Below are 17,231 nucleotides of genomic sequence, written 5' to 3'. Positions count from 1 at the left end.
TTTTAGCCTTTTAGGAGCATCACCTATAATGAGCTTAGTTTTAGTAAATATTGACCCATCAAAGCAATTCTGGTCCAACTAGATTGTATTGTTTCTAATGGAATTGTTTTAAGTACTTGCTTTTATAGGTTCTTTAATAATAGGCTTTAATATTTAAATTTTGGGTTAGTTTGTGAACCAAGGCTAATATATTCACATCTATCCTTCAAATTTATACAAACTTTCTCGATTCATTCTCATATTTAGGAAGAAAGAAACATCTCTTGATTAGGATAATATGTTATTTTAAGTTTGTCACTAATTATTTACAATAAATATAATTTAAAAATAGACAATAATACTATTATATAAAAATATTTTATATTGAAAAAATATATATAAATTCAATTCAATTAACTTACAAATTCGCTAAAAACCAGTCTTCTTAATAATAATATATGTTGTCTATTTAACATAATGTGAATAATACATTCATGATTTTTTTTAGTCATGATATAGGTAAAAATATCAACTACTGAAAATAGTGATTAATCTTTATTGAAAATGATAAATGTACATAAGATGGATTTTTTTTTCGACAACTATTTCATGTTAAGGAATCCTTTACAACTTGATTTTAAAAGATATAAATTATTATTACTTATACCAATCAATGATGGTATCACGCATATATGATTGCTCTATTAAAATTAACTTTTGTCGTCTTCTAGGTTTTCAATAAATGTCTCTAGTAATAAATAAATATCTTATATATTTATATAAAGATACATTCATTGTTCATACTAGTGTAAAAGAGGTACTTTTGTGTCTTTCTATATTTAAAATACTAATAATAATAATAATAATAATAAATAATAATAATAATAATATAGAAAGAAATTGAAAGAAAAGGTTTAAAACGAGTTAAAGATAATGATAACTTATAAATGTATAATAGTTCAAAATTATATACATGAAAATAAAAAACCACTTATATATATAAATATAAACTCATACAAGTTTCTAGTGTCAAATTTATTTTATACTAATTAAATTTAGAATCATTTGTACATTATAAATTTATAATTAATGAATTCAATCAATATTTATTGAACCAAACTTAAATAATTTATAAACAATAAACAACTCATTACATTCTTAAAATAAATAAAAATATACTTTAGAAATTTTGAGATAGGGAAAAGTTCAACACAATAACAATTCTATAAAAAAAAAGTAATAATGTAGAAATTAAATCCCTTACTTACAATAATTTGTTAGAAACACCAACAAAATATAGCAAAAATAAATAATTAAACGCACAAGAGATACAAATATTTTTAATGTAAAAAATTCCTCAATATAAGGATAAAAATCACTAATCATTCAGATTAAAGAAAAACTTCACTATGATCAACAAAACGTACAAGAGAGTCCCCAAAGAATACATCAATCAATGCTTAGAATCGATCAAAGCAAAATTGAGCACAATTACTTACAATTAAGAAATAAGAAAATAAAAAGACTCAAAATAGAGTTGCTACTACCAGACATTTTTCTTCTACTTCGAACTTTCTTTCAATGATTCAACAGCTGAATATAAAATATCACATCACATAAATTTATTGTCCAAAAATCAATCTAATCAAATGATAAACGAATCTTTAATTACAATTCAATAAACGTTACTAAGTAAATATACGACTTGTAATTTTTTTCTTATCTTTTTTTTTCTATATTTTTACTATTATTTTCTCAAATTGAGTCACTCTCAATAATCTAATTTAACCTTTTCCCAATTAATTAAATAAAATATAATAGCAACTTAAACCTATTTTCCACCCAATAAAAGTGATCAAAATCCAATAATTTGCTCCATGGTGGGTTACTTGTCAATTACCCTTATCTCGTGCAACAAAAAGTCATAAACTTACTTTGTACTCAAATCCGTACATTTCAACTTTTTTTTTTTTTTAAATTCTTTTTTACTTTCTCCCCTATCTTTTTTTTCCCCCTTCTTTTTCACACTTATGATAGCAGGCCCACAAAATATGGAAATGGACCTAAATTAAATAAATAATTCATTTTTGGAAACTGACTGCTCGTCTTGGTGCTTTGCTTTGTTGGAATTTCATGATCACTGGTTTTCTCGCGACTATTCTATTTTAAAAAAATTCCATATACACGAAGAATATAAAATTAAAATGAATTTAAAATACTCATTTATATATAATAAAAATATGAATGAAAATATAAAGTTGTAATACTTTAAAGTTTTAATTTAATTTTTTAATAATTAATTTAAATAATAATATGCTATTTGAATAATCATTTATAAGCATTTTATTAAACGTTCGTTTACACCAAGCATCTTATTATACTTAATATTTTGTAAATACTGATTGAAATAATGAAAGAATTGATTTTTAATCGGATAAGTAATTAAAAAGAAGTAAATAATAATAATTTGATTTTATGTGAATACTCATAAGACATGTGCTGTGAAATAAAAAATACATGAATGTATAAGTATGATAACACATATATAAGAAGCCATCTTATTATTAAAACTAAAAACTTAATTTTATCATATAGAAGTGAATAATTTGTTTAAGGAATTGATTAAATCCTTCCTAAAAGAACTTAATTTTAAAATAAATTAGCGTTGCCTCAATTTTTAGTTTAATTTAAATGGATCCGATTTTAATTTATTAGCTTATTTTTTATAAAACAAATTGTCTTATTTATCCTCTTTAGATTTTCTCATAGATTAAAAAAAAAATCTCGAACACCGGTTTCCATTTGCAGAAAGTGGAAAACAATGGATAAGCTCTACCAGTTCCCAAGTGCTATCATACTGAATTACACAATGTCATGATATTCGTGAATTGATAAATAATATTTATAATTTAATTTAATAAATTAAATTAATAAAAAAAAACAGGAAACTAAAATAAAGAAGAAACTCCCTTCCTCCCATTTTCCCCTCTTTTTATTAGATAAAAAAGTCTCTCTAATTTGTTCTAGTTAATTGGCAACATCATCAATGTGAAACACTTCATGTAATTGCCCACTTTTAATCTAACAAATAAAGTTGATTGTTGACAGTAAATACACCTTTGTTGACATTAATTGGGTTGTTGCCAACATTGTAATCTAACAATAAAGTTGATTGTAATTACAACTTTTTTGAAATTAATATCTTCTCAACTTTGCTTTATAGATTAAAGTATTATTTATTCAAGGGATACATTAAAAAAAATTAAATATATTTTTAGTCCTTTAAATTTATGATAATTTATTTTTGGTCTTTCAAATTTAAAATTATTGTTTTTAGTTTTTATAATTTTAAAGAATATTATTTTAGTTCTTATATTTAAATTTTGTTAAAAATTTTATCAAATATTATTACATAAAATTTATCTACTAATGTCTTTGTTAGTGAAAATATCATATTAAATTTAATTGATATTGTATAATTATCTTAATTTTTCACTTTCAGATATGTTATTGGTGACCTGAAAAACTAAAATAAATATTTTTAAAATTATAAAAATTAAAAATAATAATTTCAAATTTAAAATACAAAAAATAAGTTTATCTTAAATTTGAGGGACTAAAAATATATTTAAGTCTTAAAAAAATATTAAGAATAAGAATATAAATTTTGTAAGCATTAAAATTTGAGTCATTGAATATGTTCGACCGTTGGTAAATTTTGCCTTATCATGCTTTGATTTGACAAGTAATCTTATATTAAAATCAAATTATTATAAGAAATACTAATAGATATATAATGTGTAAAAAATACTTATCTACTTCTGTCTGTGTGGTCAATACATACTTCAAATGTTACATAATATTTAAATGTTACATAATATGTTTACTTACTTATTATTAGTTTATTTACTTATCTACTATTTAAATGTTACATAATATGTTTATTTTTAACTATAATTTTATTTTACAAGTTTTAATTAAAATATAAATTTTTTTAAAATATCTTTCAAGTCCATATAAATATAACAATGCATACTTCAAAAATATATTACAACAAATTAATTTGATACCTTTATCACAAAAAACCCAACAACTACCAAATAATTTTAAAATTATTTATAATTTTATTTACTTGATCTAATTAGTAATATCATCAAATATAATGGTTTGATCATTTAAATTTACATTTTATAAAAAATTATTAAATATGTTATTTTACTAATATATATATATATATATATATATATATATATATATATTAATGTAATGCTTATTCAAGAGTTTTTCATTACATAATATATACTAATTATTATATTTATTAAATTTAAGAAACATAATATAATAATTTTCATTTGAATTTTTATATATTATTAAATAAAATTAGTTAAAATAAAATTTCATAACTCGATATATACATATTAAAATATACAATAAAAACTTTATTATTTTTATTATTATCCAAACAATAGTTTATAAAAATATTTTATAATATAATAATTCAAATGTATAATAATAACACACACATATATATATATATATATATATATAAAATAAAATTTCTCTTAATTTCTATCCTTAAATATTATTCTAAATAAAATATTATAAATTATTTTAATTCAACTGTATATTTTAAAATTATTCTTATTGTTCATAATATAATTTTTTTAAAATTAATCAAATTTAAAATTATATATAGTAAAGAGGTATAACCCTTTCTCAACAAGTTGAGCTTTTATAAGGAAAAATGATACTTTCAATAACTCCATAGAAAAGTAAGAGATTGATCGCTAACTTTTTTTTGTTAAAAAACACAAGTGGTATGTTTTTTTTATACATTACCACCGCAATATGAATTTCAAAATTCATAATGAATCAAAATGAGAAAAAAAAAAAAAAAAAACCTTAATTCCGATGCGACCGCTGTGTATGTCAACATTGTGAAGTTGTTTAACTCGGTCTCGATGTGATGTTACGTTGTTTTCGTTTGGTACGGACATCACCACATGTGCTTACTACTGCCCCAATACACGAAGTGTACATACGCAAGACTTCAACATGGTTTTTTAGAAGAAAGTGTTACCAATGGAACAGTTAGGCAAAACCACCGTAGAAATTGTCATAACATTTATTTTTGTTTTTTGTTTTTTGTTTTTTACACGTTAATTATAACCACGTTAAGAATTTAGAAAATTCACCCAGAATATCAAAAAGAAGAAAAATACAAACCTGATTTTGATGCATCCACCACATGTACAATATTGTCACGTTTATAAATTTGGTCTTGATGTGTATGTGATGTTACATTTTTATTTTATTTTTTGCTGTACGTGACACCCCATGTGCTTACTACCGCCTCAAAACACGAAATTTTATTTTATTTTCTTTTCTTTTTTGAGGAAAAAGCATTACCAATCCAACAGTTACACAAAACCAGCATATATGAAGTCTCTTATCCTAAATTGATGAAGCCAGCCCTCACCCCTTCCACGTACATAGTGCACTCAGCAACCCAACACTAAATAAATGCTATTGCTATCATATAAGGTAAAGATCAATAATATGACGACAAGGGTTTAATTTTATTCGCACTTCCATTTTTGCTCCACAATACTATAGAGGACTGCTAGGAACTCACTTGTTTTTTTTAATCAATTCATAAATTTATTTTGAAAAAAAAAACTACAAAATCATGAATAAAATTTATTAAATAAGTTGGACTTGCATATTTTTGTAATTTCTAATCAATAAAAATGTTCTAAAAAGTGTTTAGTAACATTTCTCATCACCTGGTATAAATAAAAACATTTTTCATCACCTTTTATCTAAGTTTATAGTAAGGACAACATGAAAGCTAAGCTAGTCTAAATTGGTCGCTAGTCTATTCATCTTTGGCTCTTTGTCCATATTCTTCGCGTCTCGATTAACATAAAAGAGAGGGAATAGGTACACTTATGCAATAATTGTCTTCTTACCAAGAAAATAATATTAGTAATATTTTTTAAGTCATAAATTTAGTGTGCTTTTCACTAATTAATTATTCAAATAATTTAATAAAACTACATGAAATTAACTTAATAATAGAAGATATAATAAAAAAAGTTTACCTTTATTGTGTAACTATATATATATATATATATATATATATATATATTAGGATGCAAACATAGTCCCACATCATTCAAACAAGAGGATGGACATGAGTTTATATACACATAGTTGTCTCCATTGGTAGAGAGACCTTTTGGGTGGTGTTCAAAAGCAAAACCGTAAAGACTTAGGTCCAAAGCGGACAATATCTCACCAACATGAAGACATGTGTATGTGTGTGGTAATTCCTGGTGCACAACAAGTGGTATAAAAGTCGATCATGTGGAGACATGTGTATGTGTGTGGTAATTCTTGGTGCACAACAAGTGGTATCAGAGCCGATCGTCTGATTAGGTGATCAGCTCGAGGGAGGCGTGTCCCACTATCAAAGTGTGAGTGAGCTCAATGGGCCCACATAGTCCCACATTATTTAAACAAGAGGATATATCACATAGTTGTCTCCATTGATAGAGAGGCCTTTTGGGTAGTGTCCAAAAGCAAAACCGTAAAGGATTGGGCCCAAAACGGATAATATCTCACCAATATGAAGACATGTGTATGTGTGTGATAATTCATTGTGCACAACAAGTGGTATCAGAGCCGATCGTCTGATCAGGTGATCAGCTCGAGGGAGGCGTGTCCCACTGTTAGAGTGTGAGTAAGCTCGGTAGGCCCACATAGTCCTACATTATTTAAACAAGAGGATATATCACACAATTATCTTCATTGGTAGATAGACCTTTTTGAGTGATGTCCAAAAGCAAAACTATCAGGACTTGGGCCCAAAACGGATAATATCTCACTAATGTGGGGACATGTGTATGTGTGTGGTAATTCCTGCTGCACAACAAGTGGTATCAGCCGATCGTCTGATCAGGTGATCAGCTCGAGGGAGGCGTGTCCCACTGTTAGAGTGTGAGTGAGCTCGATGGGCCCACATAGTCCCACATTATTTAAACAAGAGGATATATCACACAGTTGTCTCCATTGATAGAGAAACCTTTTGAGTGATGTTCAAAAGCAAAACTATGAGGACTTTGGCCCAAAACGAATAATATCTCACTGATATGGAGACATGTGTATGTGTGTGGTAATTCCTGGTGCACAACAAGTGGTATTAGAGCCGATCTTCTGATCAAGTGACCGACTCGACGAGTATCGATCTTCCTAAAGAGTGGAGGGTTAGGAGGCGTGTCCCACTGTCAGAGTGTGAGTGAGCTCGGTGGGCCCACGTAGTCCCACATCATTTTAAACAAGAGAATGGACATGTGTTTATATACACACAATTGTCTCCAATAGTAGAGCGACCTTTTGGGTGGTGTCCAAAAGCAAAACTGTGAGGACTTGGACCCAAAACAGACAATATCTCACCGATGTGGAGACATATGTATGTGTGTGGTAATTCCTAGTGCACAACAAGTGGTATCAGAGCCAGTCGTCTGATCAGGTGACCGGCTTAACAAGTATCGAAAGTCTTCCTATACTGTGGAGGGTTAGGAGGCGTGTCCCATTGTCAGAGTGTGAGTATGAGTGAGCTCTGTGGGCCCACATAGTCCCACATCATTTAAACAAGAGGATAGACATGTATTTATATACACAGTTGTCTCCATTGGTAGAGAGACCTTTTAGGTGGTGTTCAAAAGCAAAACCGTGAAGACTTGGACCCAAAACGAATAATATATCACCAATGTGGAGACATGTGTATGTGTGTAGTAAACTCCGGTGCACAACAATATATATATATATAAGGATTCAAACAACACCGATATAACTTTTACTAAATATTATACTGCTCAATAACATTATATTAAATGTAAATTTTGTAAATCTAACCACTAAATTAAAAATTCTTTACTCTTAGATCATATATACAAAATCTAAGATAATTTGACACTTCATTCTTATAAAATAAAAGTAATATAATATATAAATTTCAAAATATAATAAAATATTAACACTTAGATTACCTTCAAATTATTTAATTTTAACAAAATTTGATATAAACACATAAAGTAATATAAAGTTATAATTTAACAGTTAAATTTACAAAATTCACATTTGATATAAAATTATTAAACGGTATAATATTTATAAAAGTTATACCGATATCATTTGAACCCTCTTTTATATATATATATAAAATGAATTTATTTACTTTGATAAAGCACATTGGTGCTTCAATTGCGTAGAAAGATGTCACACTGGCCAGGCCCAGATGGAAAACGGGCTGGACTCATCCCAGATGTAGAGTCCACTCGAGTTGGACCAGCATGGATTTCCCCTTAGCAAGGTAACCACACTAAAAGTTTCAAATGCAGGTAACCATCATTCTTATTTGTAAATCGACTTCTAACACACTTATGCAGGGTCACATGAACACTTTCAACATTTAATATCATTATATTGCATGGTTTCCACCAATTTAAGCACATTCTTGTATTATGCATTGAACAAAAGAATTGTAAGTTACACGTCCAATCCTTCCTGAAATATAAGTAAAACGTGATGATAAAAAACTAACATTATAGGTAGACCAAGATTATAGAAAACTAGCACCGTGGCTGTTGAACAAACGCCACAATGCTTTCCACAATCAAAGACTTGGTGAGAAAATGAAAAAAAAAAACAAAACAAAAAAAAACAAAAAAAAGGTAACCCTGTGGACACAGTTTTACAGGGTTTTTGGAACATTTATGTAAATGTAAGCATCTCACCAGGACAATGAAGTCACAAAAAGGGTAACAGTGCCAGCGATCCCAACTCTTGCTTTCATCACACTCTATTCACTCAAAATTCCCATCATGCATGTATATATATGATTGATGTATAAGTGACTAGAAGCAGGGGAGTACTATGCATTAGAATAATAGCTACCACTATTACTTAAAGAAGTTAGATGGACAATGGTTATGTCAAGTTACTTAAGAGCCTTGTCAATCTCTGCACACAGCATCATTTGTCTAATCTGAAGTTCGCTTTCTTCTGAAGACACCCCACAAATAATACTTAGCTTCAAATCCTGCCCACAAAGGATTAAAAAAACTAAAAACATTAAGTTCAACAGATAATTATAATGAAAAGTGTCAATGAAGAGTCCAAATAAATGAAGCTCACTCCAATAATGGATTGGAAGCATGATAGAAGGAAAAATTAAGAGCTCTGAATTTTTAGCTACAACTCTTATGGCAAGTTCAAAGTCAATGATATCATCAACCAGCGCGTCAAAGACCTTTTCGGCTCTGCAGGGAATAAATATTTAGTTTAGGCATATTAAATTGAAGAAAAAAAAGAGTAACATTGCGTAAAAGTTGTCTGAGAAAAATCACCCCTCACTGTCAGGAAAGATAAATAGCGCAATGCTCTTATCAGTTGTCCCCTCGCTCTTGAAACTTTCAGGCCACACCATAGATCTGGGAAGCAATTCCGAATGAAGCACCTCTGGTAAATGTTCTGTCTCCTCCACAACTTTGGAGCATGCTAAATTGGACAAATGGACCAGAAGTCCACTAACAGTACCAATAGTTTCATCACAGAAGTACATACTTCCCCTATTAACCAGAAAATTCAATTTCAAATGATATTCAGTAATTCACCAGTCACCACAATAGCTTATAGCTATAGAAATGCACCAATTTCAAATGAAGGTAGCAAAAAAAAATCTTCCGTACCTCCAGATTGGATCAATAATAGGCTGTGCATCAACATGACCATCTAATACTACACACCCTGAATCGTTATTGGTAACTCCTTGAGAAACTGGAACAGATTTGAAACCTACATCAGAATTAGCTACATCCCTTGGAGGTGGTCCACACTCATTTTTTACCTCACTTTCTTCTTCACAGTTGATGGTACATTGAGGATGTTCAAGCTCAGGTAAACTGTGACTATCAGATAACACGCCCTTTGTTTTAGCAACTAAGTCAGAATTAACTATTCCTTTCTTCTGCTTCTTTTTAATATTCTTTTTTTGCTGTTTATTGCGTTTCTTCACTCTCTCTGTGCAATGTTCTACTTTTCTCGTGGCATGGATTGCATTGTTTTTCAAAACTACAGACTCTTTTGTTTCAAATGGGAGAGGTGTAGATTGGTCAAGAGAAGGTGGCACTCCTAGCTTTGTTGCACAATCCTCACAAAACCATGTAACATCACCAGTAAAAATCACAGGCCCCTTTAAACAGTACCTGATAAAAAGGACAATTAAGAAGTCAAAGGTCAATTAAGGCCTTAAAGAACATGAAATCACAAATTTCCTATTTTATAAAACATTGGGAGAAGAAATAAGATTCAATTTAAAAGGGTATTAACAAAATTCTGTAGCATATCCATTAATAATCCTTTGGTTTATCCAAACCTAACTATAATGGGTGCACTCCCGAATCTCACTTTCAATACCACTAGAAATTTTAAGATTGTCTGTATGGCAATAAAAGGAGAGGCACAATCAGCTATGTACTGATGATAAAAACTAGCTAAGGAAATTAAACATGATTTTAAAACACTTTTATTAAAACCCAAAAGCATATCTATTCTATATACACATGTGATGCATATAAGAATCACTACATTTTATGTTAAACCATGTTATCAAGGTATTAATACCAAGCAGTGAGTTATTCCAATTATTTGTTGGATTGTCCCACAATAGAGAGTACAGTCCTACCTCCATTACTCAAACGGAAGTTCTAAAGAATGTCCAAGGGGCATTAGTGGTAGTGGCATTTCAGCTAAGTATGATGAGAAAAACTTACTATAAGTGCATCGAAGAATACAGAGAAAAAAATGGAGCAAACAATAAGTACCTATGCAGCGCATAAGCCTTACACTCGGTGCAAAAAACCAATGCCTCTGGTAAGCCTCTATTGCCACACTGGAGACAAACAGTTTCCTACAACAAGGGTAAAGAGTTTTACTGAATATGATTCATAAGACCACAAATGCAAATCCAAATATGCCCCCTTTCATACAATATTATAACATATGCATGCATATAAAAGCTGTATCATTAATTAGGCTTATATTTTAAATCATGTATGGATCACTGAAAAGAACAATTCCAAAACACTACTAACATTTTCCCCAATTTATGATCCAATATCTTTGCTAGAGATCACAATACAAACATTTGCACTTGCTGTTGCAAAAACCAACAACAGTAATCTCGAAAATTGTTACCAAATGAATAATTATTTGGATGTTGGCTTTATAACCATTAAATTAAACCGAGATTGATAATACAGTAGACCTTGTAGGAAGGAAGCATTCAAAAATTATAATTACACAACTATTCTTGCGATTGTTCTATCATGGATTATTAGATTTATAGCATGCATTACAGTTACCAAGCGAAATAATAGCACGATGAAACAAAGAGCATCTCAAGAAAAGCAAGAAAGAAACTTGTATGGTATCACCTAAAACCAATGCACCTTCCCAGAACAGACAAAGAAAGACCCACTAAAGAAACACAACAAAGTTTCAAATTTTATTCATAAGGGTAACATTTTCACAGCCCACAAAATAGAAAACTTGAATCATTACTCATTCGCGGAGTCCTCCAACGGAAAATGGAAATAAAAAGAGGAACAACAAAAAAAGAAAAAGGAAAAACTGACCATTTTGTTGTGAATGGATTGAAGATCCAAAGGGTTTAATTGGGTTGTAGAATATTGCACGTGTAAGGAGTGTTTGTTATATCTGTGAGTGAGAACTGAGTAAAAGACATTGAAACCACACCGATACCTGCCTTGGTATAGAACTGGAAAGATGATTGAGCCATATAGGCTTTTCTTTCCCTTATGATATTCAAAAAAAATTCTATTAGATGATTGTTTCGCCTGATCATAATATATTCTCTTTCCAGAATTGATATAATCAAGAACATTATTTTCGAAAATAGTTAAAAATATATTTGATTAAGATTAAATATTTTTAAAAATATTTTAAAGTTTAAAATAATTAAACTAAAAATAAAATCAAAATTAAAGTTATAATTAAATTAGATAATAATTTCCTATTTTACAAAAAAAAAAATTCCTAAGTTTCTATGAGAAATTTTTTTTAATCTTTTTATTTGGAAAATTAAATGACTTAAAATATAAATAACTACTTTTTTAAATATTTAGAAATTTTCAAATGTAAAACAATCCAGCTGAAAAAATATATTATTATCTATTATAAAAGAAACTTTTGTATATAGATAATCATCACTGTATTTATTTATTTTTGCCTAAATTTAATCGATTTATCATAGAAAAAATATATATTCAGTTATAGTAATTAAAATAATTACAATGAACATATATTTTGATAAAATCAATCAATTAAATCATTTCAATTTATAAATATTTTAATTTAATTAATATTTTAACATATATAAAATACAAATATATTTATTATATATGATTAAAAATTATAATAAATTATATATATAAATAAATACCATGTTTGAATATATATATTATATTTAAAATTAATATACATAAATATTTTAAACATATAAATTATATTTTAGATTAAAGATAAATAATTTATATTATGACAAAATTAATTATTTTTATTTATTGATAATTTATTTTAAAATATTAATATTTAATTTATAAATAGTTGTGATAAATAAAAGTTAAATTAAATAAGAAGTTAAAAAAATTTCTACAAATTCTCTTATTAAAAAAAATTCCAAAAAGCACTCGTCCAAGATTGTGTTTAATATAAGTGTTGATATAATAATTATTATACTTTTTATTTTTAAATTATAATTATTAAGATTATCATATTAACTATATATTTATTAAATTAAATTAATAGACCTTTGTAAATTTGATATATATAATATAATATAATATTCAATTATTAATTTTATGAAATATTTTTATAATTATAATAAATTTTTATTTATTATCACAATTTTATAATAATTAACCATAAATATATATATATATATATATATATATATATATAATGATATATACATATTTTGCTTCAATACAATATTTTAATCAATTTATTATACTTTTTTTCCTTTAAAAAATATAATTATTATACAAATATACATTATGATTATAATTATAATATTATAAAAGAAAAATAAAATAAAATAAAATAAAAAAGATTTTGTCACATCAACAATTTCGACGGATATATGTTCTGATTTAAATTAATTTAAGATAAATAAAATAATATAAATTAATTAGAATAATTACGATTAATATTTTTCTTTCTTTCTTTCTTTTGACCACCCACTGCGCACACCATTCTTATCTTATACATTTTGAGATAATAAAATAGGATCGGAGAAAAATCATAAAATAAGAGGAATTATACTATACTAAAACAGCGAAACAAACTTACAAAATTTTAAAATTGCAAACCAAAATTACTATCATTCTATTACTCTCTCATTCTATCTGATTTACCCGAGAAAAAAAAAAAAAAAACTTCTGAAGTCTATTCTATTGTTCTCAAAAATAAAAAAAAAATTGGGTTTGTTTTCAACTTTTATAATAATCTCTCAATTTTTCAATTCCATTATTAAATAGCTGGAGATGACAGCCTACCCTGAGATGTATGCATAGATAGAGTAATTCAGATAACTTGGAAGTTGGAAACAAGTGCTTAAACCTGAAAATGAATCGTAGTAGTCTGACACAACAATCGATCATGTTCATTTATAATAACGTGATCACAGAAAAGAATCTACATGTATTTGATCCATGTTGAAAAGTGTGTGACTCTATAACTCTAATATGGTACGGAAAAATAGATACCACATCAGAATCAGAACTCACCACCACTAGAAACAGCTACTGCCAGCACCTTTACCTTAGTTTCTATAAATGTTGCTATCAAGTGGAAACTTCTTATGAGTCATACATCTTTTACTACTGGAACATCAATAGGATTGTCTGAGAAAACCCCCACTTTTGTTAATTTACTACTTCACAGGTCCAAGAGATATCTTCTGGCAACTTTTCCAAACAGTGACTGGAAAACCAAACAATAGAGTACAGCCAATGCCAGCTTATATTAAGCCATTCAAATGATATGCAAAAGAATATCAACCAATAACATATAATTGGAGTTTGTAAATTTACCAATTATTATATCCATAAACATATTTTCATTTTTCAAATGCGTTTTAGTTGACTTAATTAAAAACTATTGCTTAACAGATAACATTATCCTTGTTATAGGTTCATTCATCTTATCTAAACCAGGGTATTGGTAACCAACTGTTTTGAATAAATTACGTAGTAAAACAGCAAAACTGGGTCGATCAATATGATTAAATGGTCCTTGCAGGATGGCAAAGTCTAAAACACAAAGTCGCTAAGTTCAATTGGATATTGTTATTAAACAAGAAAACAAGTATTTTTTCCATCTGGCTGATCAAAGACATGCTACATTGTTCAGATTCCTGCACACAATATTTTCTCACAAATCAAGACTCTAAAATAATCTGAGTTCAATGTACAAATCCTAGTAAAACTGACTTCTAGGGGTCAAATAAGGAGCCTCATCTGTGCTGAGCCAATCCCCAACAACAACATTCTGTGCCTCAGGCGTATCATTAGGACAAATATGCCCAATTTTCACCCTTGGTTTACTGAGAGGCAACAAAGGAAGTGGTGCTTCCTTCTTAAGAATTCTAGCTGCTTCTCTCACTCTTGGCCTCTTCTCATAGTCAGGGTGCACACAAAGAAGACCCACAAGTAACATCCTCTCCATCTCCAATGCATCAAACTTCCCCATCAATCTTGGATCAGCAGCCTCAATGAGCCTCCTCTTTTCCCACAAGCTCCACACATAATCCGCAACCACAGTGCCATCATCCTCCACAGGCTTCCTCCCAGTTGCCACCTCCAACACCACCACCCCAAAACTATACACATCAGTCTTCGCAGTAGGAACACCAGAATAAACATACTCAGGAGCCAGATACCCCATTGTCCCCGCTGGTATAGTAGCATCCCTTGTGCTACAACTGTGCTCATACACTTCAGCCAGCCCAAAATCCCCAAGCTTGGCATTGAAATCCGCATCAAGCATTATATTGCAGGTCTTGACATCCCTATGAATGATCTGCCTCTCACACTCCTCATGAAGATAGGTGAGAGCAGAAGCCACCCCGAGAACAATATTTAACCTTTGCCTCCACGATAGAACAATACAAGAACCGAAGTTCCTGTGTAAAACCTTGTTGAGGCTCCCATTGGGGAGAAACTCATAAACCAAAACCAACTCATTCCCCTCACAGCACCAGCCCTTAAGCTGAACCAAATTCTTGTGGCGCAAGTAACCCACCATGGTGGCAAACTCCGTGGCGAAAGGGTTGTGCAAACAGTCCAAACCACTACCCTCCCTCGCAAACCTCTTGACCGCCACGTCACCTCCAAAGGGAAGGTACCCTCTATAAACCTTGGCAGAAGCACCCTCTCCAACAAGCCTATCTCGGTTAAACCCCATCGTAGCCGACTTAATCTCCGAAAGCGACAACCTTGTCGGCACTCTATTACTGGTGTGAATATTCCTACAACTCTGTCCACCTTCCCTAACACCCTCTTTCTTCTTTGTCAAGAAAACACAGACGACGAACATAGCCGCCAAAAGAGACACCACAAACGCCGTCAAGCCTCCCAAGCCAAGAACCATTTCACCGATCTTTTTCCTCTTCTGAGTCTGAAGATCGGAGCGTGAGGAATCATGGTCTTGATAACAGAAGAAACAGTCTGCATCTTCAGGAGAGTCGTCGTGGTCGTGGTCGTCGTAGTAAGCAAAGGTGTTGAAGTGGCAGCGGTGAAGAAGGTGGAGACTAGAGCCTTCCCCATTAGAGGCGGTGAATCCGACGTGCATGAAGTGGTTGAGGGTTTGGGAGAGGTCGAGTTGGGAAGAGAGAAGGGGAGAGGGGGGTCGGGTGGTGGAATAAGAAAGCCAGACGCGGAGGAGGTTGAGTGCATGGGCGTAGTGGATCCATGCAGTGATGAGTTTGTTGCTGGTGAGGGTGATGCCTTGGGAGGAGGCGTCGGCGGAGAGGGAGGGGAGGGAGGAGAGGTGGAGGGCGAGGCGGTTGCGGTGGCGGGTGGTGTCGAAGTGGAGGGCGAGGAAGGGGAGAGGGGAGGAGGGGAGGCCGAGGAAGCCGGGGGCGGTGGGGAAGAGGGGGGAGGGGGCGATGAGGAAGGCGAGGCCGTCGGCGTCGGCGGAGGGGCAGGAGGGGGAGGGGAGGATGGAGAAGGAGAAGCGGGAGGAGAAGGAGGCGGTGGCGTTGGTGAGGGGGTCGTGGAAGCGTATGGGGTCGCTGTAGAAGGCTCTTCCTGTGGATGGGGAGCATGTTGTGGTCGTCAGGGCTATGCCGTTGGGGGTCAAGACTGCGTCACCGTAGAGGCTCATGCTCATGCTCATGCTCATGTTGTCGGAGGAGAGGGTGATGGAAGGGACCCACAAGAGGAGAACCAGGATCATCAGAACTGAGGGATCATACTGCATTGTAAAAGAGAGCTTCTTGGAAATAATCGATCATTGCTTTCATTGTCTTTCATATTCTCCTCTTCAACATACAATATAACCAACTCCACCAAACAAACCATTAGTCAACTTTAGGCATCGCATCGGGGCGGGGCGGGGCGGGTTTACGTTCCCCACCGCCGCTCACGATACCGGCTGGGGATAAAATCTAGGTCCCCATCCCCGTTCCCGGCAGGGTTCAGGTTTCCCTTTTTTTTTTTAATAAATATGAACAATTTAAAAAAAAAAAGAAAAGAAAAGAAAAATAATATAAATTTTTATATATAAATATTTTTAATTTTGGTTTATATATATATATAAATAATTTTTTAATTATATTATTAAGCGGGACGGGGCGGGGGCGGGGTGGGGTGAGTATTAATATTTTCGTCCCCGCCCCCGATTTTATCAATCGGGAAAAACTCGAACTCGAACCCAATAAACACGAGTTTTTCTCGCCAAATCGGGACGGGTTCAGGCAGATACCCACGGGGGGCGGGTTAGATTGTCATGCATAGTCAACTTATCATTTTCCTTTCTCTTCTTTACCCAAATTCCCTTTCTTTATTTACTTATTTATCTTTTTACTCAAATTTATATATTTCTTTTAAATATTTTTTTAGTATATTACAATGAAGATTGAACCTAAATCCTCATATTTCTAA

The 17,231-nt window shown here is 31.0% G+C and overlaps 2 protein-coding genes across 2 annotated transcripts; both read right to left on the bottom strand.

Moving 5' to 3' along the window:
- Window positions 1-8,464: 8,464 nt before the first annotated feature.
- On the bottom strand, window positions 8,465-11,942 carry LOC109791586 (PHD finger-containing protein 1). The gene is made up of 6 exons (XM_020350894.3): window positions 11,682-11,942; window positions 10,869-10,954; window positions 9,735-10,250; window positions 9,393-9,614; window positions 9,181-9,305; window positions 8,465-9,085 (listed from the first exon to the last, which is right to left on the bottom strand). The coding sequence occupies exons 1-6, from the start codon at window positions 11,682-11,684 to the stop codon at window positions 9,027-9,029; spliced, it is 1,011 nt and encodes a 336-aa protein (XP_020206483.1). The 5' UTR covers window positions 11,685-11,942; the 3' UTR covers window positions 8,465-9,026.
- A 2,453-nt stretch (window positions 11,943-14,395) lies between these two features.
- On the bottom strand, window positions 14,396-16,782 carry LOC109812620 (Concanavalin A-like lectin protein kinase family protein). Its single transcript, XM_020376614.3, has one exon. The coding sequence runs from the start codon at window positions 16,546-16,548 to the stop codon at window positions 14,545-14,547; it is 2,004 nt and encodes a 667-aa protein (XP_020232203.2). The 5' UTR covers window positions 16,549-16,782; the 3' UTR covers window positions 14,396-14,544.
- Between the last annotated feature and the right edge of the window lie 449 nt (window positions 16,783-17,231).

The sequence above is a fragment of the Cajanus cajan genome, chromosome 7 (genome assembly GCF_000230855.2).
Source record: "Cajanus cajan strain Asha chromosome 7, NIPB_CcT2T_4, whole genome shotgun sequence".
In the NCBI taxonomy this organism is placed as follows: Eukaryota; Viridiplantae; Streptophyta; class Magnoliopsida; order Fabales; family Fabaceae; genus Cajanus; species Cajanus cajan.
This window is presented reverse-complemented; position numbering and strand designations above follow the sequence as displayed.

Coding starts and splice junctions, on each gene's coding strand:
- LOC109791586 (XM_020350894.3), bottom strand. Junction 10,251..10,868: donor AAGGCTTATGCGCTGCATAG/GTACTTATTGTT, acceptor CCTTTTTATCAG/GTACTGTTTAAAGGGGCCTG. Junction 9,615..9,734: donor ATTATTGATCCAATCTGGAG/GTACGGAAGATT, acceptor TCTGGTTAATAG/GGGAAGTATGTACTTCTGTG.
- LOC109812620 (XM_020376614.3), bottom strand. CDS start 16,548: ATGCAGTATGATCCCTCAGTTCTGATGATCCTGGTTCTCCTCTTGTGG.